The following is a 26,115-nucleotide window of genomic DNA, read 5'->3' as shown; positions in this document are numbered from 1 at the left end:
TTTATATATATATATATATATATATATGTAATTTTATATATGTTCACTTCCTGTTAGCTTTGTTTCTCTGGATAACCTTGCCTAATAAATTGAGGTACCTAAAGTCTGTGAGTTCTACTCTGCTCTCCTTTTATTTTCAATATATGGCAGAGATCACAATGCAGTATAACCACCACTGTTTACTTGTGTGACCCCATAGGGTTGTGAGCTTCTTGATGGAAAATGAGGAACAGGGTATGTGGAATCTCTGGATATATTTTGCACATATTCTCACGAGTCCAGTATAAACAGAACCCTAAAAAATCACAGCCAAATTAAGGATTAATTTCTACCTTTTCTTCTTTCCTCTTCTCATAATGTATCTTAGACAAAGGTCATGTCCTATCAAACAAATAGTTTGGAGCTGTGGATTCTTCTTCAAGTGTAATCATAACTGTGCTTCAGTCATTCCACCCTTTTCGACCTCTCTTGCAAATCCAAAAGTAAAAGTGTCAATTGATCTTCACTGCCTCCAAGACCTTTCATTGATATCCATCCTCCCCCAAAGCTCTTCTTTTCTTCAAACATAGGAATAACTATTGGGAGTAACATTTATTTTGCAGTCACATTGGAATTCAAATTCCAGTGTAGGCACATTCTAACTATGTGACCTTGGACAAGTCATTTAGCATTTCTTGATCTTGGTTTCCTTATCAGTAAAATGGAGATAGCAAAAATGGCTGCCTTTCAAGAATAACATGAGGATTAGAATATATATGGAAAGTTTCTAGCCCCTCAAAATTGATAATCATAAAACAAGGTAAACAAATACTATGGCACAATAATTAATCATGTCCTCTCTCAATTTTACTACTGTCGTAGTATAGATGATATCTATATAGTCGTCCGAGCCTTAGAAGATAGTCATCTCCTCCTGCCGGCAATAGTTTTATTTCTTTTGCAGGTACCATGAGATTTTTGAGGCTTAGGAACCTGGAGGGAGCTATTCTGAAGGGAAGCTTCCAGTATCAATAACACAGAATTAGATGAGTAAGGCACCCTGACAAGATATGTTTTAGAACTTGACATTTAAACTTATTCTGCACAGTTTACATTTTACCATTTTTAATGTTAACAAGACACCTTGTCAACATGTTAACAGATGTTTCCCAGACACACACTGTCTTCACTCTGTGGAATAAAAATGTGTACTGATATATATGCAAAATAGTTTGTCTAGAACCACTAACCAAAAACACATTTATTTCTTATCTCAATGGATACAATACCATTTTCATGTGTCTAGACCTGTGCAGAAGTCATCAAGCATTGCAAGAATTTTGCATGGAATGTTTAGTCAAATATCTAAAGAAAAACTTGTTTTTCATTCTCAAACAGATCATAATCTATTTGCAAATCATCATACGAGTCTCTACATTTCATCACTTTTGCTATTATGATGCTCTGTTTCTCAATCCTTTGGCAGCAGGCTCTATTTTCACTAAAACTCATCAAGGAATGCATAATGAAGTAGGTAGTGAAGCCACAATTGAAGTCTGTCTAATATGTGTGCATATAATTGTGCAATGTGATTGCAGGTAATAAAATATCTTCCAAATTATTGGTAGAAAGAAATATACCCATTCAGTTATATCAAATATTTGTAAGCCTTTCTTCTCAAAGTTTGACCACTGGCAGTGAGTTTAGAGTTTACAAATGGACTGCACAAGGATCTGGCTGTGTAGAGGAAATGAGAGTTACCCATGATATAGGACAGACACAAACTATAATGGCACATGTATTTCTCACTGAGCTTATTATATTGTTAAATTTTGGCAGCTGTTTTTCACACCAAAGAAAAGTATAATTCAGTTGTCGGTGCCATGTGTATCTGTAATAAAATTTTGTTCTTGTATTTTCTATAGGAATCTCCCTGATGACTCTACCATGAACATTATACTTCCAGTACACACACACACACCCAAAAAAAGGGTATTAATTTTCATTGCCCTGGCAAAGTCTTCTGCAAAAACAAGCTGGGATGAAATTCTCAAGTTTGTTTTTTTATCATACAATGGATAGCCATCATTGCAGAAGTGCTGTTGCTAGAAAGTTGTCACTTGATTACAAAGTGCATAAAATTGTACTAAATAGCTACTAGGATTGATCTAATTTAAGATGCATCACTGCAAAGCAGCTACAATAATTTTTATTTTACAGATGTGTAGAAGAGGCTCGGAAGTTATGGAAGATTCCACCAGACCCATCAAATCCAATGCTTTAGCTCCGCCCAGTACATAGAGCTTCTTATCCAAGTCCAAAGGCATGGAAGGCAACCTTTACTCTATTACTGTGAATCAATATGCATTCGTTTTTTGCTAGTCTAGGCACTGATGAAGTACCGAAGATATAAAAATGATTAAAATATGGTGCCCTAAGTTCATAGAGTCTATAATCTCATGTCTTTGTGGTAAAAGACACACAAATCTTAACTGTCCCCCTCTCTCATTCATATTTTATGCAACAGCCAGAATGATATTTTGAAAACACAAATATTTTACATCCCTATCCCATTTTTCTTCACTTGTGCAAATCCCAAGCTCCTTATTTATGGATTACGATCTTAAAGGGCATGGTTGTAAGGATATATGAGCTCATATGCATTAATTAAAAGTCTTAAAACAATGCTTGTACTTATTACTTCATCCAAATTATTATAATTAGTATCTATGGTAATTATAGTCTGTAGTACCATGAACAGAGCCCTTGATCTTTGTATCTCAATTTCTCTCTGAAAATGGAGGGTGATGATAAATTTTTATGCCTTGAATGTAGTCAAATGCATGAGTTAACATTTCAACAAGGCTGGAGATGACTGGCACAGAGCTGATAGTGAAGAAAAAAGTCTTCTTCTCTTTCTCCCTCCCTCTCTTAGAAACACATCCACTATCTTAATGGGCAACAGACTCAGCTCATCTGGAAAGGAGCCCACAGGCTGAGCCCCTGGTAGCACAAGTGCCATATCCTGTTCGAGAATCATACATGGATGATATAAATGCTGTGGCTGACTAACAATTTACTCAGTTGAAATAACAACCATATTGTCACTTGTATTTCAGAGGGATACTTCACTTTCTGTGAATGAAGTGTTATCTAGAGGGACTATTTTAAGATGAAGAAGAATGATAGATAACAGCTTAGAGGAAGAAAGCTGTTTTTATATGTAATATTTTATTATTATTTCATATTAGTTTCAGGTATACAGTACAATGGTTAGGCATTTATATAGTTTATGAAGTGATTCCCCCGATTACTCTAGCACCCATCTGGTACTGCACACAGCCACTGTAATAATATCAACTATATTCCCTATGCTGTACTCTAAATCTCTGTGTCTGTTTTGTAACTACTAATTTGGACTTCCTCATCTTTTTTTTTTTAAGTGTCTTTCTCCCTGTTTAATACCTGATGCTATCAGCCAAGACATGGTGACTACATAGGGATTCCAGGAGACTGGATGCCAAGGCAAAGCTGGGATTTGCCTATGTGAAAGTCCTGAGATTTAAAGTAGTCTCTCTGGGCTAGCATGCAGTATAATCTTCTGTTAAATTAGATCATTAAATAAAACTACTGAGTCATAAAGGTGTAGCATTATCCTGAAATTGAAGCATTGTCATCTTTGAATTGCTGATAATTTTAACAGGTACTTAAAGAAACTCTTTTCGCATATCCCTTTAGCACAGCCAGTTGACTCCAACCACATGGATGAGAAGAGAATGCTCAGGAATAAGATAGAGAGTGTGGTTGAAGTGTTCTACATTTAGTTTTTATGTGTTCAGTTACTCATACATTATTCGTTCACTGAGTCAGTCACTTTGCTATTTAGTTGGTCATTCAAAAATTAAGACATTCAAATTAACTTTTGAGTACTGACTGGGCTAGTCATCAAGGTTACAAAATGAATGTCTGTCCTTGTCCACAAGGAACTCAGTTTAGATAGAGAGGTGGACGTTGTAAACAGATATTTCGTATCTTCTGTGGAAAATAATATAGAAGTCAATAGACGCTATAGAAAGAGTACAAAGGAGGCCGTGGTTGGATCAAGGGGTGACAGGAGACAGGATGGTGGTCAAAGAAGCTGTCCTTGAACAGTTGTCCTCTGAGTAGGATTTTGTAGTAGAAATAGCTATTATGTCATTGAGCATCTACTAATATGAGGTTCTATATTAGGCATTTACTCTCGTGGTATTCAGTTTCCCAGAAATCATATGAAGAAGATACCATTTTGTCCATTTACAGGGATAGACACTGAAATCTTGAGAGGCTGAATTACTGTCCAAAGTCTCACAGGTTGGTATATATTGGCCAGAAAGTGAATTTAGGTCTGTGATTTCCATCCCTCGGTTGCTAGGCCTAGACACAGAGGCTCTGAGGCAAAGAAAGACCCATGTGTCTGAACAGACCCTTCCCTAGACCTGTGTTGCCTCTGTCTGTAGTCAGTGCCACAACAAAAAACTTCTCAGATAGTGACTCTGAGGCACTGAGGTCTCCATTATACCCACTTTTCCTCCCTGATTATGATTTCCCTCATCTGTAAAATGGAGATAATTATACCCATCTTTCAAGGTTTTCCTGAATATTTGATGAGAATTATACTAAGTAAATGTTCTTAAATTTTATCTCTCCAAAGAATGACTTGGAGCGAAGATTTAAAAGGCCATTTTACAGGCTATTCCCAACAATATTTATTTAGTAGGTTTAGGATAGTGGTCAGAAATAGGACTTTTAACAAACAACCAAAGATGTTGAACTGTGGGAAATATCCACAGAACTTAATTAACTCTTGATTAGCACAGTGTTTGCGTCTCCTTCCTTATACATACCCCTTTACTAAGAGGGGACTGGTTGATGATTACAAGAGTTGCTCTTCTTGAGACCTGAACACCAGAGTTATCCCAACACCTTCCTGATGGACCTTTTAGAGCACATATTTATTGTAAGTACATGGGGTGCCCTTTTTGGTTCAGTGGAGATCAGGACGCAGTCCAATTAACCAGACTTTATTGAGTCTGCCTTGTGCTCAATACTACTGTTAAACACTGACTTCAATGTCCAATGACTTCATATTTAATTTCTAGTCCTCGACCACTATTATATAGGTCATTCGTTTAATTCATATAGTTATTCTATAGATACTTGAAAGCCATGAAATCCTAGGCAAGTCAACTTCTACAAGGCTCTATTTCTTCATGTGTGCATTAGGAATGATCACTTACTCTTATCTCAGTGGGTTGGTGTACAGATGCAGTAAAGTTAAGTAACCGATGCACCTAATATACTTGGTATAATATCTGGCATTCTGCAAGAACTTTTGAAATAGAAGTCACCATCATCACCATCTCAGAAGACAGAGAGCTTGGCTTTGACCCTGATAAATAGGTGGTGTCCAAAGGCTAGGCAGAGAGGAAAAGAGAGAAACAACCAATTTAGGTGGAGGTGTAGTGAGCAGGTGCCCAAGGCCCTTCCTCTTGTAGGAGGGCCCCTGGCTCACTTGGGTGTCTGATGCAGCTCTACTTTATGGATGAACTCTTTTCGTGTTCGAAAGAAAGAAATAATGAGTGGGACTCAAAGGCATCTGTCAGAAAACTTGCTTGCTCTTGTTCATTTTTGCTCTGAGCATAGGATTTCATGAGGAAATGATGAATCAATCCATCCAAATGTCCCAAAGAATAAAAGAGCCAAGATGTGCAAACAGCTTATGAGTCCATGTTTCGTGACATAGAGGAAGCAGAAAAGCCAGTTGTCTGGAAGACTGTTTCTATCACTCTTCCCCTCACGTGTACTCATGTCATAGAGTACTGGTCAGCCTTGCATTCTCCATATGCAAGTGTTTGACTATGTTATATTTATATCTATTTGTAAAGAGAAGCTGGTAAGAGGCATTAACTAGTTAGACAGTTTCCATATGGATTTTCTAGTGTTAGCTATGAGCATTTTGTGCACCCCTCATACCTTATATGCAATTTTGCTCTTCTGGAATATCATTTTCTCACCTCCTTTTTTAGACCAAGCTCTTATTCTTTTCTCCTATGAAGCTTCTTTTCCTGTTATAATTTGTACGGCTCTCCTTTAAATTTACTTAATCAAAATACATCTAACAAACCAGCATAGTGTATAAAATCTTGGACTTGGTTTAAATCCCAGCACTGATACTTTTTTTTTAATTTAATTTTATTATTAGTTTCAAGTATTCAGTACATTGGTTAGACATTTATATAGTTTATAAAATGATCCCCCTAATTGCTTTCTCTCCTCTGGTTCTCCATCTAGCCATTATATTACTACCGACTGCATTCCCTATGCTATGCTCCCCATCCCCATGACCACCTATCAACTACTAATTTGGACTTCTTTAACCCTTCACCCTATTCTCCCAGCTCCCTAACATTCTCCCCTCTGGCCTTAGACAGATTGTCCTCTATATTTATGAGTCTCTTTTTGATTAGTTTGTTCTTTTTGTTCCTTAGATTCCATATATAAGTAAAATCATATGATATTTATCTTTCTCTGTCTTACTTATTTCACTCAACATGTCATTACAAATGATAGGATTTCATTTTTTTCAATGGCCGAGTAATATAGTATATATGAACCATAACTTATTTAATCATTGTTGATGGGCATTTAGGTTGCTTCCATATCTTAGCTATTGTAAATTGTGCTGCTATGAACATAGGGGTGCATGGATATTTATGAATTATTATTTTAGTTTCCTTTAGTTAAATATCTAGAAGTGCAACTGCTAGGTCAAAGGGTATATCCATTTTAATTTTTTGAGAAACCTCTAGATTGTCTCTTCTTAGTTTTATCAAGTTATGTGACTTCAGGTAAATTACCTGGCCTCCCTGTTTCTCAGTTTCCTCTTCTATCATTAATATTTTTTAACATCGTAGTAAGATTTGTATGATAAAAATCAATGTAACCCATAAGAAAAATGTTTGGCATTATATATTCAGTACGTGGTAGCTATTACTTACTATTTTGATCACTCTATTCCCTGAAACCTTGACTCTGGGGATAGAGTAATGAAAATGATAACTAATAACTTTTATGAGTGCACAACACCTAACATACTGAAATCATTCATGAAAACTATTTCAACATTATTAATAAATACCGCATTTGAAAATTCATGTTCTATCATGGTGTGAATGGTTGAATTTGCTATTTTTTGCTCTTTGATAATTAATTGACCACTTAGTTCTTAGCCGTGTGTATGTGTATGCGTGTGTTTGTGTTGGCATAAGAATACATGTACATGGATTGTTGGAGCATAGTAGAATAGTTTTGAGTACTTACCACATATGAAGCACTGTGCAAAACACTATCTTGTTTTCATCAAAGTTCTCGTTATGAAATTCCTATACCTACAGAATACTCGAAAGAATAATAACATAAACATACAGACACTTTTCACTTGAATTATACAAATGTTAACATTTTGCCACATTTGCCCATTTGTGCTATCCTCATATATCTCTCTCCATCTTTCTTGCTCACATTCTGTCTCTCTCTCCTCTGCTCTCTTTCTCCTCATGAAATGCTTTATTTCCCAGAACTGTTTGAAAGTAAGTTGTAGACATACTGATAATTTAAACTTAAAAACTTTAGCTTATAGCTCTTAGAAAATGATATTATTCTCTATGATGACAATACTAAAACCATAAGAAAATAAACATTAATTAAATTGATATTATCCAATATAGTTCATCTTATCCTTATAGTGTCTTTTATAACAGTGTCTGGTTTTGTATTTTTGTATTTTTATTCAGGATTGAAACAATATCTACATGCTGGATTTGTCATGTCCTTTTAATTTCTTTTAATGGGAAAACTCCTTCCCCTATTCTGTATTATTTTGTTTACTTTTTATGACATTAATTTTTCAAAGAGTCATACAAGCTATTCTTAAGTAAAATGTATTTTGGATTTTTTTCCCGATTATTTTTCATCATTAGACTACTTTAGCGAGACAACCTCATTGGTGATATCTGTCCTCAATGCGTCCCATCAGGAGGGGATGCTCAGCTCCATCCCTTGGCTAAAGCAGTTCTGCTAGATCTCTGCATTGGGAAGGTGATTTATAATCAATAAGTTATCTGTGCAGTTATACACAGACGCATGTGAATATCTTGTTCCCAAACATTTCCTCCCAATACGTTAATGATCCTGACCCATACAAGTTATTACACTGGAATTTGTCAAATGTTCTTGATTTTTTTTCTAAATTTATAATACCCTCAACATTTATAGCTGTCATTCTGCATTCGGCTCTACAAAAGAATTATATATATAATTATATATATAAATATATATTTATATATATATAAAATTCTATATATAAAATTTTATATATATATATTAATTTCTCACCCCCTCCATCAACTTTTGTGTCACTATCGAATTATAAATTATTCCATTTTAAAATGTTGTTATTGTTATTATATATTTTTATGTTAAAATTATCCCTAATATAGCTACTCATCATCCTTCCATTTCTGCTCCAAAGTTTTTCTTACATCCGGATCTCCATTAATCTTGGAGTATTTGGAGTTTAGAGAAAACTTATGTGGTCTTTATTATAACTGCATAGTATTTCACTGTGTCAATTAACTATACTTTATTCATTCAGACATCTATTGGTGGATATTTATATATATTTTTTTTCAGCATCTGCTACTTGCAATAGATAACCTTGGCTGCATGGCAGAATTTCAAGTACTTATATAAACAAACTTTTCCATCATGTATCACTTTCCTACTGACTTTTAAGAGCTACCAATGGCCAGTAAAAATTCTGGTAGTCTGTTGAATGTTTAGTTTAGTGGTAAGTGAATGCCTGCTGTGGGACAGGTGTTATGAGAACAGCCTTTTCCATGTAGAGCTTACTGTTTAGCAGGGTGGGGAAGTGAGTAAACAGGTTGTTATAGTAGTGCTCGAATAAGAGAAGCACATAATGCTGATGAAGTGAGAAAAGGGTTCCCTTGGAGATAACAATGGAACTCTGTGGCAGTGATGAGTTCCAGCGCAGAGATGTCAACTGAAAGAAAGATGAATGATTCCATTTTTCTCTTTGAGTTTTCTTTTTGTCAGTCACCTCCAGAGCCAGAGTATAAGATCCATGGAAGTAGAGAAAGTGGACACAATTTTATTTAAAGAAGGCCTGTCATCCTTTTATGACCTGATAAGAAGAGATATGAATGTAACCTTGGGTATCCCTTCTCAGGACCCAGGCTAGCTTTCTACTCACTGAACACCTCCGAGTTCAATCTTGGCTACTTCAGCTCTTTCAAACCAAGGAATGGGAACCACTATTCATTGTGAACCTATGGCCCACATATTTTCTTAGAATTGCTCATTTAATACACATGATGAAGTGTGAGGTACAGATATTTTCTCATTTGTATTTTGAGAGTTAGGTTTAAAGAGATCGAAGAGCTTGTCCAGCATTACTCAGATAATAAGTGACAGATGTAGGGATTGAGGGGTTGAATTTAGGTTTCTGTGAGTGCCTAGCTTTTTCCTTGGAAGCACTAAAATAGTGTCTGTCACAAAGATACCCTAAATACCTGTAAAAACTTCTAAGAATAACCAGAGCCCTTCCTACAAGCCTCATAGCTCTGTTCTCATTAGGTGATTTTGATTTAGAGACCTCTTTTCCCTCTTCTCCTGCTCAGATGGTGGGACCCTGAGCTCCCTACAGACCTCCCCTCCTGCCCTAGCTGTTGTCAGGCTTGCAGCAGCCATAGAAACTTCTTTCCCAGAACCAGCTGCAATAGGTAGAGTTTGGGTGTCATTTAGCCTTGTACCCCTCGTCTTTCCACCTTCTCAGTCCCTAACAATACTCTGCATACACTCGACATTTAATAAAATTTCCTTGAATAATCCAGCTGACAACAAACAAGTATGATACGTGGAGTCAATTTAAAATCATACCACTCTAAGGCCATAAAACAGATTTCCCAGGCCTTTTTGATCATGGCACCTATTTTAAAGCAAGGGAAGAGAAAAATAACTCCCCCCTTGCTCCTACCACAGGTACATAAAAAGTAAAGGCTCCAGTGAGGTAGGGGATAAATCAGTTAAGTACATGGTTTGGAGGTTGTAAAGTGTGTCCTGTGCAGGCCGGTGGAAGAGCAATCATGGCTGAAGCTGGCCTCCAGCCCCGGCGCTGCAATGTCTGTGCTCACGCTAACACACAGTACAGGTAGCCACATCTGGAGTCTAAACTGGAGACGTGCGCTGCCCCAAACTGCAGAAGCGCAGATACTAAAAGCAGCTCAGGCCGCAGTGTTTTTAGTTAGGCGTGGATGGATTCTTTCTTAGGCAGCTGGGCTCATCTACGAGAGAGGAAACACAGCTTTGGAGGGAATTCTGGCGTCTTTTAAAGAAGCCGAAAATCATGCTAATACCAATTGACTCCCTTCCCTGTAAAAGTTGAGAAGGTGGTGGCATGGACTCTTCAGCACAGGTTCCCATAACTGTTTCTCACAATGAGATAATCCCTTCTGATGCTCCCTGAATCACTTCCTCAGAATGGCTGGTCGCAGCAGTTCAACTTTGATTTGGACTCAGTACTCTGAGTCCAATGCTATGCACAACTCAACCCTGTGCAATTTATTAATTTCTCACATTATTAAACGTGTGTTATATCCAGTTTATAATTGAGGATACTGAGGCTTGGCGAGGTTGTGTGTCTCTGCCATGTTCAGGAATCTAGTCAATAAAGAGTTGGCATTGAGAGCCAGGCCCCAGGACCCGGAAGCCCTTGTTTTCCTCCATAGCACCTGCCTCCATTACCCACAGAAGCCCTTTCCAAACTGACATTTACTAGCAGTCATTGCTTGTGATTTAAATGGAGAGATGAGGTAGAAACATATGAAAAATTAAATAACTGTCAATGCAAAAATACAAGAGATGTCACTAGGCTGTACATGTGTAAATGGTAAATGAGTGGTAGAGACAGTGCTTTGAGGATTATTTAAGCTGTCTTTACCCTTGGCATAGAAATTCACTTTGTCAACATAGATAACTGTACCAGAAGTGACCCCAGGGAACTTAATATAGACTTGCATTATTACAGTAGGAGAATAAGTGAATTGGCACATTTTTTAAAGGACTGTAAGCAGCTTCCCACAGTGATTTAAGTTCAATTAAGCTGAATATTGACAATCTGTTGACTTCCTTCTAAGCATTGTGATAGAAAAATTGCAGGGTTTTTTTGTTTGTTTGTTTTTTGTTTTTTTTTTTCTTTTTTCTTTTTTTTTTTTTGCCCTGCAAAGAGGCGTTCTATGTGTGTAGAATGAGGTCTTATTAATCAGAGTTATTTCTTGTCTCTCCTTTTTCACTTTTCTTTGTTCTCTTTTTTCTGAATAGTGATCTCCATGGTAACAGATTGAACAGCTTGCAGCACCTGTAATTATATTATTAATAATAATTATCACAATAACAGCAGCAGTCAGAATGAAAGAAAAATATTAAAAAATAAATTGTGGCTCTGTATGTAAACAGTTTACAGCTTCTGAAATGAGACCAAGAGGAATCAGGTCGGTCACCTAGAAACCCAGGACAAGGAGTCATAGGGGCTTTCTGGGTGACAACTTTGAAAAATTTCAAAACGGGCATGGTGACATAGAATATTCCAGAATATTCCACCTTGACCACTCTGTAGAAACTATGCACATTTTTTTTCTTTTTCTTTTTCAATTTTTGTTGATATTATTATTGAATGTATAAGGGTTTTGGTTTTATAACTTGAAGCCACATGCATAGAAGAGCTGGTTTGGAATGCTGGAACGATAAACCTGGCAGAATACAAATAATGGTTACTGACTAATCTCGTCATTTGACAGAGATTTGCTGAAGTCCTAGAAGGTGCTCAATGCTTACCCAGGCTCTGTTGGCCTAAAGATGAAGACTTCTGTGTCACCTGCCCAGTCTCAAGGAAAACAGTACACATTATCCACTGGACAAGCTTTTATAACATTCTTCCCCCACCCTAGTGCTGCCCCTAACAGATCTCTGAGCAGCTCCACTTATTTGTAATCTCAAGACTACTTATAACAGTATGAGTTACTTGTCATTCTTCTGCACACAACTTTTTTTCAAAAATGATAGTAAGCTTTTAGAGAAGTTGGGCAGCTCATTATGGTCTTGTGCATGCACTCTAGTGGCTAACACAGCACTAATGGGACACATATTTGAACACAACAATGAATGTTACATTTCACATCATGGGAGAGCTAATAGCTTTATGGGCAGAGACTTGAAAGCTAAATTCACAGTATAATTTGGAATATGCTTTACTAATATACATAATGATGTATTGCTATGTCTTTGAAGTGATGCTTTGGAACTTAATTACTCATGCTATATGATAGTCTATGGCCTGTAACTCCTTTATGTGTAAAGGTTGCATGATACCTGATGTACCTCATGGTCATGAAATCATTCACACTCCTGCCAGCACATTGGGCTAAATGTTGCTTTTAAAAAACAGATATTTTATTTTTGTTTCAAAAAGTTAATTAAAATATAATTGCCATATAACATTGTATACATTTAAGTTATACAATATGTTGATTTGATACTTCATATATTATAATGATTACTACAATAGTGTTAGCTAACATAATGATCATTTTGTGTGTATATGATCAGAACAAGTAAGATCTAGTGTCTTAGCAACTTCAAAGTTTATAATAAGAGATTGTTGACTATAAACACTAAGCTGTGCATTAAGTATCCAGAATATATTTATCTACTACTTGTAAATTTGTCACCTTAAACAACATCTTTCCATTTCTCCAAAGCTATAGTAATTAAAACAGTATGAAACTGGTATAAAATAGACACATAGACTAATGGAACAGAATAGAATGCCCAGAAACAAACCTTTGCATTACATTTAACTCCTATTTGGCTAGGGGGTTAAGGACACCGGGTGGAGAAAAGAGAGTTTCTTCAACAAATGGTGTTGGAAAAACTGATAACCACATGTAGAAAAATGAAATCAGACCTGTATCCTATACCACTCACAAAAAATAACTCAAAATTAATGAAAGCCTTAAACATAAGACTAGGTACCATAAGACTCTTAGAAGAAAACATTGGGAAGACTCTCCTTGACATCAATCTTGGTGATTATTTTTTGGATATGACACCAAAAATACAGGGAACAAAAGCAAAAATCTACAAGCAGAACTATATCAAACTAAAAAGTTTCTTCATGGCAAAAGAAACAATAAACAAAACAAGAAGAAAGCCTATGAAATGGGAGAAAATACTTGCAAATCATATATTGAAGAAAAAGGCAAATATTTTAAATATATAATAACTTACTTTGGACTGAGAATCTTAGTGAATTAAATAGATTTCACCAGTTCAAAATTTTCAAAATGCATTTTTCTCTTAAGCAGAAAAATTTCCTTGGATAACTCAATACCTGTATTCTTTTGAGCTGGGGTTCTGTTTCTCATTGTGTTATTGAGTGGTAGTGTATGGTAGAAGAAACAATAGAGGATGAACTGGGTAGCAAAAGGACAGTATCATTTTTTTTTTTCAGGTTTCTGGGTCCATGAGGATTAAATAATGAATTCTGCTGAAGAAATTTCAGGAAACGGAAAGGACACAAATAAATATAGAGAGACATGAGGCTATTCCAGAGTGAAAATATAATTGAACAAGATGGTAATAATTTATTATATACAGCAGGAGCTATAGTACAAGGAACTGCACTCCATCCTGCCTATTAACCTAATTCACCGGATGAGCTCCCCACCCCAACTCTAAGGAATGAAGTTGAGGTCCTCATTTGAATGTTATAAAAACAGTTCTAATGTATAAATTCTTTACTCTTTTGCATGTCAGACAACCTATTATGTGTTCATGTAAAACGTGATATTGAATCACTGTAATATTATCATGGATGAAAAATTTAATATGAAAATCCCAATTTTCCAGTTATGAAACTTCAGAGATATTATATAACTTTATCAAAGTCTCACTGCTGACATGTAGCAGAACATAGATTCTAATTGGAGGGCTTGTTTCTAAACCCAGCCTGTCTCATGACACCTTGAAGCCCTAGGTGCATCTCTAGAGATGAGAATGTATGTCTTATCATAGAAAGCATGGTGCTATGGGTGGTGTTTGAAGTCTGGAGGATCATGTTTGGATCCTGGATGACTTTGAGATGCTTTTCTAATCATAGAATTTAGATAATTTGCACTTTTTCTCTGCATGAAACTGGACCTTTTTTAGTTATAGGGACACCTCTGTAGGTTTTCTTGTGCAGGAGTTCAAGTTCATCAATCTTCCAAAAGAAAGCAATTCTTGTTCTGAGTCTTTAAAATGGGTGTGTTTTCCTTATGGATCTTTGGAGGGAAAGTCAAGTTCAGTTTATCTCTCCTTTGGCTGTCTCATGGGTCTTACTTCAAGATCTAGGAGGGGAGGAAGAAAAAAGCTTTTTAGTATAAACTGTTGTGAGAACTACTAGAGGCTTTTCACAGCTTCTTCTCCTTGATGATGTTGTTAATAATAGCAGCATCTGATATCTGAGAGATCCTTGAGACAGAGAAGATATAGTCCATTAAATAATAGGTGACACAAACTTCTGTTAGTAATTTAGTTCATAATGGATCACTTCACACAAATACTTTCACTTAATCTTTGGAACTATCTTGTATAGTTAGCACCATTGCTGCTTTTCAAATATTACTGATGAGGAAACTGAACTTTAGAAAAGTAATCATTGGACCAAGGTAGCTTAGGCAGGAAGTGGTAAGCTGGCACACAAATCCAGATCACCTGCTCCAGGGCGCAGGCTGTGTCCACTAATCTCCATCTGCCTGTTGACTAAATTGACCATCTTGAACATTAAGTTTCAAGAGTTCAATTTTAGTAGAAGCATTTGTGGGTTCATGAATGAATCCCTTACATCTACCTAAAAAAATGTTTACAATGAATTTTACTTATTTGAAAATCCTTCAGAACTAATCACATGGATCTTTCCTGGCTACAACTACCCATCTCTATCCTAGCCCAGGCACCAGAGCATCAGCCACCATAGCCGGCTTTCCTGAGTGCCACTGACTCTTGTTCTTTAATATTTTATCAGGGTTCAGGCTTAATCTGAACTGCTGCCAGTGAAACTGAGGAGAAAACATAGTAAGTGAGAAAAAAATAACATTCATTTACCCCCTTTGCTTTCAGTCTTTATTCTGTTATCTTCCAGGAGAAAAAGTATTTAGAGGACAAAGGGCACCTTGTAAAGGAAAGTCGACAAAGGGAATCTAGGTTTCAAGTGATTGTCTCTCCTACTGTTGCTTGCAGTGATGGCCTGTGATGTCTAAGTGAATTGTGGGGAGCACTTCGGAGCTCTTAATTGTTCCTTTGTATGTTCTGTATATTGCATATATCAAAAAATGCCAATAGTTGAATTACTGAAACTTCAATTCACCCTCAGGGTCCAGAGGCAGGGCTGGCAATATTATCGGCTTTATGATGAAAGATTGTCTCTCTGACACAGATTTCTTTTCCATCTTGCCAAAGATGAAATATAATTTTGGTAAAATGAGCCAGAGTAAATAAATAAGCAAATCAACTAATGAATGTATGAAAAATTAAATAAATGTGTATATAAATACAAAACTGTGTACGTTTAGGGGGGATTAAAATTCATATGATTTAATGGAATTTTGTGGACCACTTTTGCAATTAGACAGATCAGACACAATTGGACTGAGGAGAAGTTTATTTTCTCTCCTTGAGCTTTCACATATCTATCTATTTATATCTTTGTACCTGTATAGACCTAAATATAAAGATATACATATATAGATATCTACTGTGTTGGATTGTTACAAGTACTGGAGATAAAGTATGCAAAATGTCCTAGCATTAGGAAGTAACGTAGCATCTATTGTTAGACTGGATTTCCCTTTCCTGCTTCTAAGTACCACAGACATTTCAAAACTGTCAGTCTTTATTTCTCCCTCTACAACATTACATTCTTGAGCAATTGTGGTTTTTTTTTTTTTTTTTTTTTTTTTTTGGTTATTTTGTCAGAATTTGTCTATAATGGCATCAATATTTTTGGAGTTTGGGGGGTTAATTATTTGTGTAATATTATTATTCTTACCAATATGAATTATGTCCTATTTTTGCTTTTGAAGTCAAAATCCAATAAACCACCTTCATTCATATTTTTTTAGACTTTATAGAAAATGTGATTTTCACCTCAATTAAACATTGGCGATATGGGTAATTAATGGGCTGGCTTTAAGAAACAGTCTTAAGATGAATCAGGATGTTTGAGTACAGGTTAATTTTACACTGCAAGAAATGTCTCTTTTTTTTTTTAGAATTAGCACATAATTTAGAGATAATTATAACCAAACTCTCTTTTTTTTTGTTTTGTTTTTCTCCTTCTAATATATTGACACTGAAGTGCAAGCAGTGAAGTTACCTACCCCACATCACATGGTTGCCAGTGCTTTTCTTTTTCAGCTAACTCATGACAACACCCATGATCCTGCTTCTTAGTAGTGCTAATTAATAAGTGATTTCTTCCAGTGTGTGTATGTGCTCATCATTTTTGTCTATTAGATAAGCCTTGCACCATTTCTTTATTTCTTAGACATTGGTTTTCTCATTTATAAGATGGAGGAGATGAGGGAGGAAGGAAACAACATGATGTCTATATTGAGTTCTTTCTCAGCCTTGAGAATCGAGGAAGAATAATAATGTTAATATGTGGTAAAGATTCTCAACCGGCAAAAGCTTTTCAAGACTTCCTGTTTCCTCTTTTGCTTTATTTGTGAGCATGTTCAGAATTAAATTTTCTGTCCAATTGCAGTAAATGTTTTAGCCTATGTTATTATTACAAAATCTCTGGTGCATCCCAGAAAGTGCCCTGTAACATCATAGTTTTGGTTGCTATTTCACATTAATAGCCCTAGTACAGTATTAGTGGTTTTGCTGTACTCTTATTTTTTTATTTGTTTGTTTGTTTGTTTGTTTTCTTACTGATGATAAAATTGAGCCCCAGAAAAGTGAAGTGACTCATCCAAGCTTGTTGTTGGCAGAAATACATTTTATGTATAGCTCTCTCAATCTCCAAGACGAAAATTTGTATTCTCTCACCTTGCTTTTCATTCTTACCTGTAGTAGGCAAAACATGTTCTCCCTCCTTGACTTAAGGTCTTCATTTCTTAATGTTCTTTTATTGCAAGCCTCCACAAATATTTTTGGCAAATAGAGATAACATGGAGAATAAATAATAAAGAAGTACAATTAAGTAGCCAGAAGGACAGCTTTAGAGAATAGCCATCCTGGGTTCTGATTCTTGCTTAGTTACTTACTACTGCGGAATCCTGGGTAAGCTGCCTAATTCTCCTCACTTACATTTCCCTTGTTTCTGACATGGCAGTATTAATTCCCTTTCAATTTAGGTAATGTTGATTTTAATGAGATAATGGGCATTAAATGCTGAGCATACAACCTGTCAAGTAAGGGCTCCACACATTTAGCTCTTAAGATTATTAACCTTCATGTAAACTCTGGATAGAGCTCTATGAGAAACAAAAATTCTCTAGTCAAACTCTTCACATGAATAGAGTACTCAGGTGATGATTAATAGTTATGTGTTGAGTCACCCATCACACTGCTTTCACAAACTTTTGTTTGCTTCAATTTCATTGAGGTATATAAGTGTGATTATTTTCTGTCCTTCCTTCTAACATTTTCCTTGGGTTGTTTTCTGGGCAGAAGACAAGATCTGGACATCAGTGCAGCACAACAATACAAAGCTGACCCATGTGCGAGGTGCCAGCCCCGAGAAGCCCTACTCCATGGCCTTGGACTATGGGGGCAGCATGGAGCAGCTGGAGGCCGTGATTGACAACTCAGAGCACTGTGAGCAAGAGGTGGCCTACCACTGCAGGAGGTCTCGCCTGCTCAACACACCAGGTAAGGTTCACCCCTGCCTCTACCTCTCTGCATGAGCTACACACAGTGACCACAGAATGACAGATAGACCTACAAGCCCAGAATATCAAGGAAATGGAAACGTGACAACAAAGGGCTGCCATTATAGTTGTTTACTGAACGATGGAGAGAAACACTGCTGGGGAGGACTGGTGGTGATGCACTAATCCTGGCTCTGATACCCTGGGTATGACCCAGAGAGAGTTCCATACTTCCTAAGGCTTTCTTCTTATCTTCAAAAAGGGAGTAATCACAAAACTTATTTTGCAACAGGTTTAAGAATGAAAGGTTCTTTGAGAGCAATGGCACTTGAAAAGAATATTTGAGCTAGACATAAAAAAAAATGTGGAGGTTGGGCATTTCTGGCAGAAGGAATAGCATATGAGAAAACAGCAAGGACCTCTTCACATTCACCAATAAGCTATGAATTATATCCGGGGGAAAAGGTATAGGGAGCATTATTAGGCAATGAGGCCAGCCGGGCAGGCAGGGACAGTTCTGTGAGTTTGCAGTACTTGTTAACCTGAAAAGTGGAGGTATTAATGAAAATTTATTCTTTTAAAAAAAGTTTCCTTTTAGAAAAAAATTAGATTAATCCAATTTTTTATTCTTCCCTTAAGGCTATTTTTTAAGTGAATGGTTGTTTTAGTTATAACAATATTAGTTCATCATTTATTTCATGATAGAAAAGAAGGCTGCACACCACGATGATATAGGATGTCTCAGAATCTTTAGTTTCAAGAAACTCAAAATCCAGTGCTTGGAGGTTAGGAATTTTGAAAGCCTTGAGGAAACTAGACAATGAAATGTCAAAAAGGAGAAGGGATAGAAGCCTTACTAAATATAACATACTGCCTCATTGATCTAGAATCTTTAGGGAAGACCTTGTTCCACGTCAGTAAATTTTCCGGATTACTGTCACTTACCCCTTTAAGCACACAAAAAAAAATCTTTTGAAAGAAATTTTAACTATTGGAAATGAAAATCTTTCTCAAATGGATTACATGCTTCCTTGCCTTTTTAAACAGATAATTCCGAACATAAAATGTAACCTTTCCTTGATGACTCAGGATCATCATTGTGAAAATCAATTATTGTACTCGCCTTGGATCCAGCCATGCTCTCAGGGCTGATTAGATCTGAGGCACTGGTTTGGGGTCTCTTTTCCCAGCATCTTCAAATGGTGCTGCCTTAAGAGATGCCGTATTTATATTGGTTCGTGTTTTTCTCTCTCTTGGCTGTCAAGCCTGTACATGTCACTCTCAGCACTATTTGCACAATGCCTGTGTCTAAAAAACCAAACTATCTTCTTTTCATTGTGTTGTTTCTAGTTTTCTAAAGATCGAATTTGGTGGGATTTTAGGAAAAATAGGGGTATGTTCATTCTGACTATGAGATTTCCTTTAGTTTATACATTCTGTGATGTTAATTTGGCTACACCATTGCCTTTGTATGTGTGTGGCTTTTTTCCTAATATAACTGTCTTTAATTTCATAAAGATAGTTGAGTGGAAAGGGCATAGATTTGAGAGGAAGCCATATTGAAAGTGAGGTCTTGACTCTTTTTTTGCCTCTTACTAGTTATGTGACATTGTACAAGTTGCTAAATTTCCACAATTTTACCAACTGAAAAATTTTCATGAAAATCCTGAACAAATAAGGTTAATGTAGTCTGTTTTCCTTATATCATACCTGGTACACAGTAGATGTCCAACAAATGCTAGTGTCATATTTCTTTCCTTGATCACAGTTTCTATCCCAGCAGGGAAAGTACAAAACTTGTACTGTAGCAAGAAACAAGCTCAAGGAGCACATTATTTCTATTTTAACAATATAAATAGAAAATTATAATAATCATAACTCACGCATGCAGATAATCTTACCACTCAGAGATGAATGTTTCACTGAAGTGTGTGCCCTTCCAGACATTTTTCCACATATATATTCACAAAAGCACATGAGAACATACCATATGCAGGTTTTCCATACCATATTGAGGTTTACGAGGACCATTCATCCTTTTTTCCCCCATGGTTCTTAATCAAATAATTTAAATGAAGGAGGACAATCGGCATGTACATACTGTGCCTATTTTCTTCTGGCGAACTGGCTTGGAAAATACAGTGTGGACCAGAGGCCAAGGGCACGTAATTGACCCTCAGCCTCTACCTGCAGTGTTTGTGGCACTGTGTGGGTGAGGTGGAGCTCCAGACACACAGCTGCACAGAGTCATGACCCCAGCCTCATACCCATCAGTGCAAGAACAGAGTCCCTAAATCCCAGTTCAGCTGTGCTCACCTCATGGACATGGGTGGAGACAGTAGTGTGTAACATAGTAGGCACATGAATCCCAGAAGCTGGAATGGCCGAGGCCACTGTCTTAGTTGTGGTTCCTATAACAAAATGGCAGAGACTGGTCAAAAAACCCTGCAATTTCTCACGGTTCTGCAGAAGTTCATTACCAGGGTGCCAGCATGGCTGGGTTCTGGTCAGGCACCTTTTCTTACACACAGCCACTTTTCCTCACATCCTCACATGATGAAAGAGAGTAAGAGAACACTCACTAATTCCATTCATGAGAGTTCTACCTTTATGACCTAATCACCTCCCAAAGACCTCACCTCCTAATACAATCACACTGAGGGTTAGAATTTCAACCCTGTGAATAAATTTTGGAGGGACACAAACTTTGAGTTTGTAACAGACACACACCTGAAGGGGTGTTTTCTTAATCTCTCTAATTATTAAGCCAAACACTTCTCCACAGGGAAGGCCAGGGAGAGAAGTGGAGGTGGGTAGAGATCATCTTCTCTTTACTTATCTGCCAGTCTGTAAGAGACGAGTAAATGTCTCCCTAATCTGCTTAAGTGAATCCCCCTGTGATACCGCTTTACTCCCCATATTTGTCATACACACAATGTACAAATATCTTTCTGTATCAATACATATGACTTTATGCCAACTGCTCATTAACAACAGAGGCTTCCATTTTGTGGATGTACCATAACGGATATGCAAATTTAATACATTTTCTGTTTTGAACACTTGATTGTTCCCATTTTTTCATCATTATCAGTGCCACAGGAATGCTTTTGTTTATAGGTTTTGGTAAACAAAATTTATATATTCTTTGGATAAATTCCTTGAGGTGCTATTACCAAGGCAAAGAGTATGCATGTTTTTTTAATTTTTTGCAAAATTGACTTCTACAACGTATCAAGGTTTTACTATTTAAACTCCCAATGATAATGTGGGATTCCGTGCCCATTTTCCAGTGATAAGTATTATTATTTTATTTCAACTTTGGCAATCTATTAAATGCAGAAAAGGCTCAAATATATATATTTTCATTAATTAAAAAAATTGTGTAGGCTGATTCCTATATCTTATTGGAGGGGGATACTACTGGTACCCAGGGTTAGTAGAAGCTATAAAATATTATAAATTGTGTCTGTAGTGGACTAAAATGAGAAGAGAATTTAGTAGATGCCTTCTTTTTATAGGTGTTCCTTTATATTATACACAATAGATAATGAAGGGCAGAAATAAAAGAAACCAAGATGATAGAAAAATAACTGTTAAAGTGACTATTACCTATGCTTGAGGATATGTGTGGGGTTCTGTGTAAGTATTACCTCTAATCCAAACAATTCTGCAGAGTAAGGGTTATTATCCCCATCTGACATTTTTGGAAACAGAACCTCCGAGAGAGTAAAATGCTTAATTAAGATTACTACATGACTTGGGAGGGGAAGATTTGGTTCTTAAACCCAGCTTCACCTGAAGTCAAAGCAAAGATGCTGTTTCTGATATACCTTAGAGTCAAAAGTTGAAAAGAAATGGACTTAGAGAAAATATGAATTTATATGATTTTTCCTTATTTTGTAAGAATATGTAGATAAGAGAAAGATGAGAAGCCAGAGCTATTGCTGCTAAGGCCATGTGGGTATCTGAGTGGTTCGAATTGAGGAAATTCTTGGGGAGCTACAAAGGATTTTCAGTGCTCTTGCCTAGATGCAAAACCTGCCATGGCTTGCACTCCTTCACATGGTGCCCCTGTGGATCCCTATAACTGTCCTCTGAGTTTCAATCTGTCTGTTCTTGGCTCCAGCTTTGGAGCCATTTTTCTAGCAACAGCACAGACACTTGGAAATGGACGACAGGCAAGATAAGATGTGGCCTTGTTCACCACTGTATCTTTTTCATTCAGTTAGTGATTTAAACATGACATTGTCATTTTTTGAGTTTCCTCTGATAGTCTTTCTGTGACCTGCTGCTAAATGACAGCAATAGAAGGTGCCATCTGTTTCTTTAACTGAAACTTCATACTAGAAATTCTCAGAAGGGCCAGAATTCCAAGCCATCAGATTCCTTTGGAAAGGTGTTTTGCTACCCCTATGCTTCTTGTAGTTGTCCTTACTATGCTGGCTACTTCCTATCCTGAGTTTTATGCAGAGTCTGTAGGCCTGTGACTCAGTGCAGCTTGTATGACAGCTATCTTGAGCCCCCAGTGCTTAGAGGCACCCTGTCATCAGGGGAGCAGGGGACTACTTCTCCTCAAGGACAAGGGTTGCCCTTGAACCCAGGCCTTTCCTCACTGTTAGCACTTCCATAGGAATTTTGCCTGAGGCAAAGTTCCTGAACATAACAGCTTATGAACATATTAGATAAAACAACTCAAATCAGGAAACACTAACATAGGAGACAGAGGAAGAAAGATTGCGGCCACAGAGTGGAAGATGCTTTAGTAACATAGCCAATTTGCTCTATAGTACGACAAGATCGAAAGGGGATAGGAAGCTGATTGCTTGAGGAAGACCCCAGCCCAAGTCCCTGATGGGAGTGGATTTGAAATCCTGCCTACTCCAAATTCTCTCCAATATCTCCCTAACCCCTGGAATCCTGGAATCCTTTCATAGTATTTACTTGCTGGATATAGGTATCAGATGTATGCATCTTTTTGTACTCGGCACCTTGTGTAGTGGAAGTCTGTTTGGGAACATCTTTTCCAATATAGCTGTGAACTCCCTAAGGCAAAGATAAGAAGTCAGTACTGATACACAGGAAACCGCTGAACATTCAGACTCTCTGACTTTGAAACCTGGTAGCTATTGGAGAGCCTAGCTGGAGTTTACTTTTGTTCTGAACAGACGTTTGCCAAACAAATTATTCAGCGCTCTTTGAAGCCCATTTTCCTACAGTAATAGACTAACGTCACTCCCATTCATTTCTTCAGGCAGGCACATGAGTGGTTTCCACTAGAATCAATTACCCAGTTATGTTGAAAGTAATAAAATCTCATTTCTTTTAAAGTATTTTAAAATTTTCAATTTTCCTCTTTTCCTTTAACTGATAGTAGTTTAGTGAGCATATAATTAATTGGCTATATATATTAATATGTGGTATGTAGTTTAGACTCTTTCTCTATAAATATATACTGTATGTACGAGCATATATACACACTATTTATACACTATAGAGCAGTAGTCCCCAAACTTTTTGGCACCAGGGACCAATGCTCCTATGGTAATCTAATGCTTGATGACCTGACATGGAGATGAGGTGATGATGTTAGTGCTGGGAAGTGGCTGCAAATACAAATGAAGCTTCACTCACTCACCTCCTGCTTTCTTCTTGCTCTGCATCTCGGTTCCTAACAGGCCACAGACAGGTAGCAGTTCAAGGCCTGGGGGTTGGGGACATCTGCTATAGAGCATATGCTATATAACATATATTATATATTAGTATTTATACTCATATACTCTACATTTCTAATAGATCTATAAATATACTTGCATGTATTACCTCATGTCCATTTGGAATATTCAACTCCTAACATGTACAAAACTCATTAAAAGTCAAATTACTAATAAAAAGAAATAACATTTAGGGGTTATCTGAGGTATTACTAGTCTTAAAATTCTTTGTCCACAATATTTGCACTAACCAAGATCAATTAACAGACGATTGCATTTTTCTCCACACAATAAGTGTGTATTGATTATTCACTATATGCCACATACTTTGCTGGCTGGGGGAATGAAACACTAAAAATACAGAATTCTTGCCCATAAGATTATAGTAGAGATGACAGAAACAAAATAAACACACATGTATGCACACACACACGCACACACATACACAAACATGAACACACATATGCACACACATGTACATGCACACATACATACACGGAATCTGTTTATGGAAAATGCAAGGAGGAAAATTCAAGAAAAATAAAAAGCTTGAGAATAACTATCATGGTGAGTTCTGTGGTAGGGAAGGCTCCCTTGGCCAGTAGGGGGCATGCAGCTGCCACCAAAGTCCTGGGTGAAGGGAGGGTTTGGGGCTTGTGAAATCTAGTACAGAGGATTCCAGGCTGAGCAACGGCAAGGTCAATATGACTAATGGAGAGGGAAGAGCAAGCAAGGGTGACAGGAAAATTAAGTAAGGTGGGTCCAGAAACAAGATTATACAAAGCGGAAGACTAAGAATTTTATTGTAAGTGTTTAGGGAAATCACTGGAACATTTAAGTAAGGAATTACCCTTTATCTTCCTATGTTAAATCCAGAGGCTAATGTCTTTTTATTTACAGGCTGTATCAAGTACTCATAATTTACTAAGCACATAGATATTTTAAGTTATTCCCTATGCCAGATGAACTAGAAAATGGCTAAGAGCTCTCTGAGAGTAAAACCATGTCTTATACAGCTCTGATCCCCATAGTCTAGCTTAACACTGTCAGCAAAAGGCTTAGAGCCCACCTCTGATTCATGGCACTACTTTCATACTTGCTGCCCCAAAGGAACTTAGTTGAGATCGATTTGATGACTTCCCCACCATATTCCGACTGCTGATGTACCCCTCCCATACCCACAGATCTTAGAGATCTCAGAGAGTTGGAAGTCTTGTTCCCTGTAGCACACCCCTCTCAAATATCTATATTTTATCTCTCCCTCCTTCCTGTACCCCTTCCCTCTTTCTTCCCTCTTTCCCTCCTTTTCTCCCTCCTTCATTCCTCTCCTCCCTCCTTTCTTCTTTTCTAAAGTCCATTTTTCCATCCTTCCAAATGCACACATACACACACACAAAATATATGAGTAGAATGGATCCCAAAGTCCATGGTCCTTTCAGTACACCAGGTTGTCACCATACTACTGAAAACATTTTTTTTTTTTTGTCATGGAAGCAGTAGAATTAAAAACACAAAACTATGTATGACATCTGGAAAACAAAATACCAGGGTAATATTTGAAATATCTTTAATAAAATGGCATTTCTACTTTGTGTACATGGACTCTATAAAGAAATTCATGGTTCCTTTATGCATACTTTTTTTTACATTACTACTCCTGCTAATAATATTGGCATTTCAAACATTATTTTATTTAACCTTATTGTCTTATGAAGTTTTATGCATTATCATTCCAATTTTATTGATAGAGGGGGAAGTTCTAAGAAAGCAAATGTTTTGCCTAAGGTCTTATAGCTACTAAGGGTTAGAAACCAGCCTCAAATAAATATCTCTTTGGCTTTAACCTCCTTGTGCATTCCAAATTAACACCCAGAAGAAGAGTTTCGCAGAGAAAAAAAAAAGTAATAAAAGGAGGATTCAGATATCCAAAAAAAAGTTTCATCTTCTGTTTTGGTAATCAACTACTATCTAACAAACTGCCATAAAACTTAGCAGTTTAAAACAGAGGCACACAACTCTGAAACTTGGACAGGATCCAGCAGAACTTGTGTATCTTTACTCAGCTCCATATCACCTGGGCTGGACTGGGGCTAGGCCATCTGATGGCTCACTCACTTTAGTGGGTGCTGGCTGTGGGCTGGGGTCCTTATTTTGGCATGTAGCTAGGACCTCTGTTGAACATGTAATCTTTTTTATGTGGCTGCTTGAGTTTCTCATAACTATAGCTGAGTTTCAGGGAAAAACGTCCCAAGAAAGGGAAAGAGCCAGGTAGAAGCTATTTTGCATTTTATTTCCTAGTATCGGAAGTCATAGAGTATTACTTCTGCTGCATTCCAGTCATTAGAAGACAGTCCCTCAGGGTGGGCCACATTCAAAGGGAGGGAAACCTAATT

General features: G+C 37.0%; 1 protein-coding gene across 3 annotated transcripts in view; it reads left to right on the top strand.

Annotated features, from left to right (window-relative positions):
• Nucleotides 1-26,115, top strand: part of CNTNAP5 (contactin associated protein family member 5) — a 723,905-nt gene that overhangs the window by 483,598 nt on the left and 214,192 nt on the right. For 2 of the 3 annotated variants that reach the window (XM_016161355.2, XM_016161357.2), the window contains exon 13: nucleotides 17,809-18,009. In XM_016161355.2, coding sequence (XP_016016841.2) covers nucleotides 17,809-18,009 — 201 coding nt within the window. The remainder of the gene's footprint in view (nucleotides 1-17,808; nucleotides 18,010-26,115) is intronic. The other variant, XM_016161356.2, reaches the window with a different exon arrangement.

This window comes from Rousettus aegyptiacus, unplaced genomic scaffold (assembly GCF_014176215.1).
Source record: "Rousettus aegyptiacus isolate mRouAeg1 unplaced genomic scaffold, mRouAeg1.p scaffold_m13_p_2, whole genome shotgun sequence".
In the NCBI taxonomy this organism is placed as follows: domain Eukaryota; kingdom Metazoa; phylum Chordata; class Mammalia; order Chiroptera; family Pteropodidae; genus Rousettus; species Rousettus aegyptiacus.
This window is presented reverse-complemented; position numbering and strand designations above follow the sequence as displayed.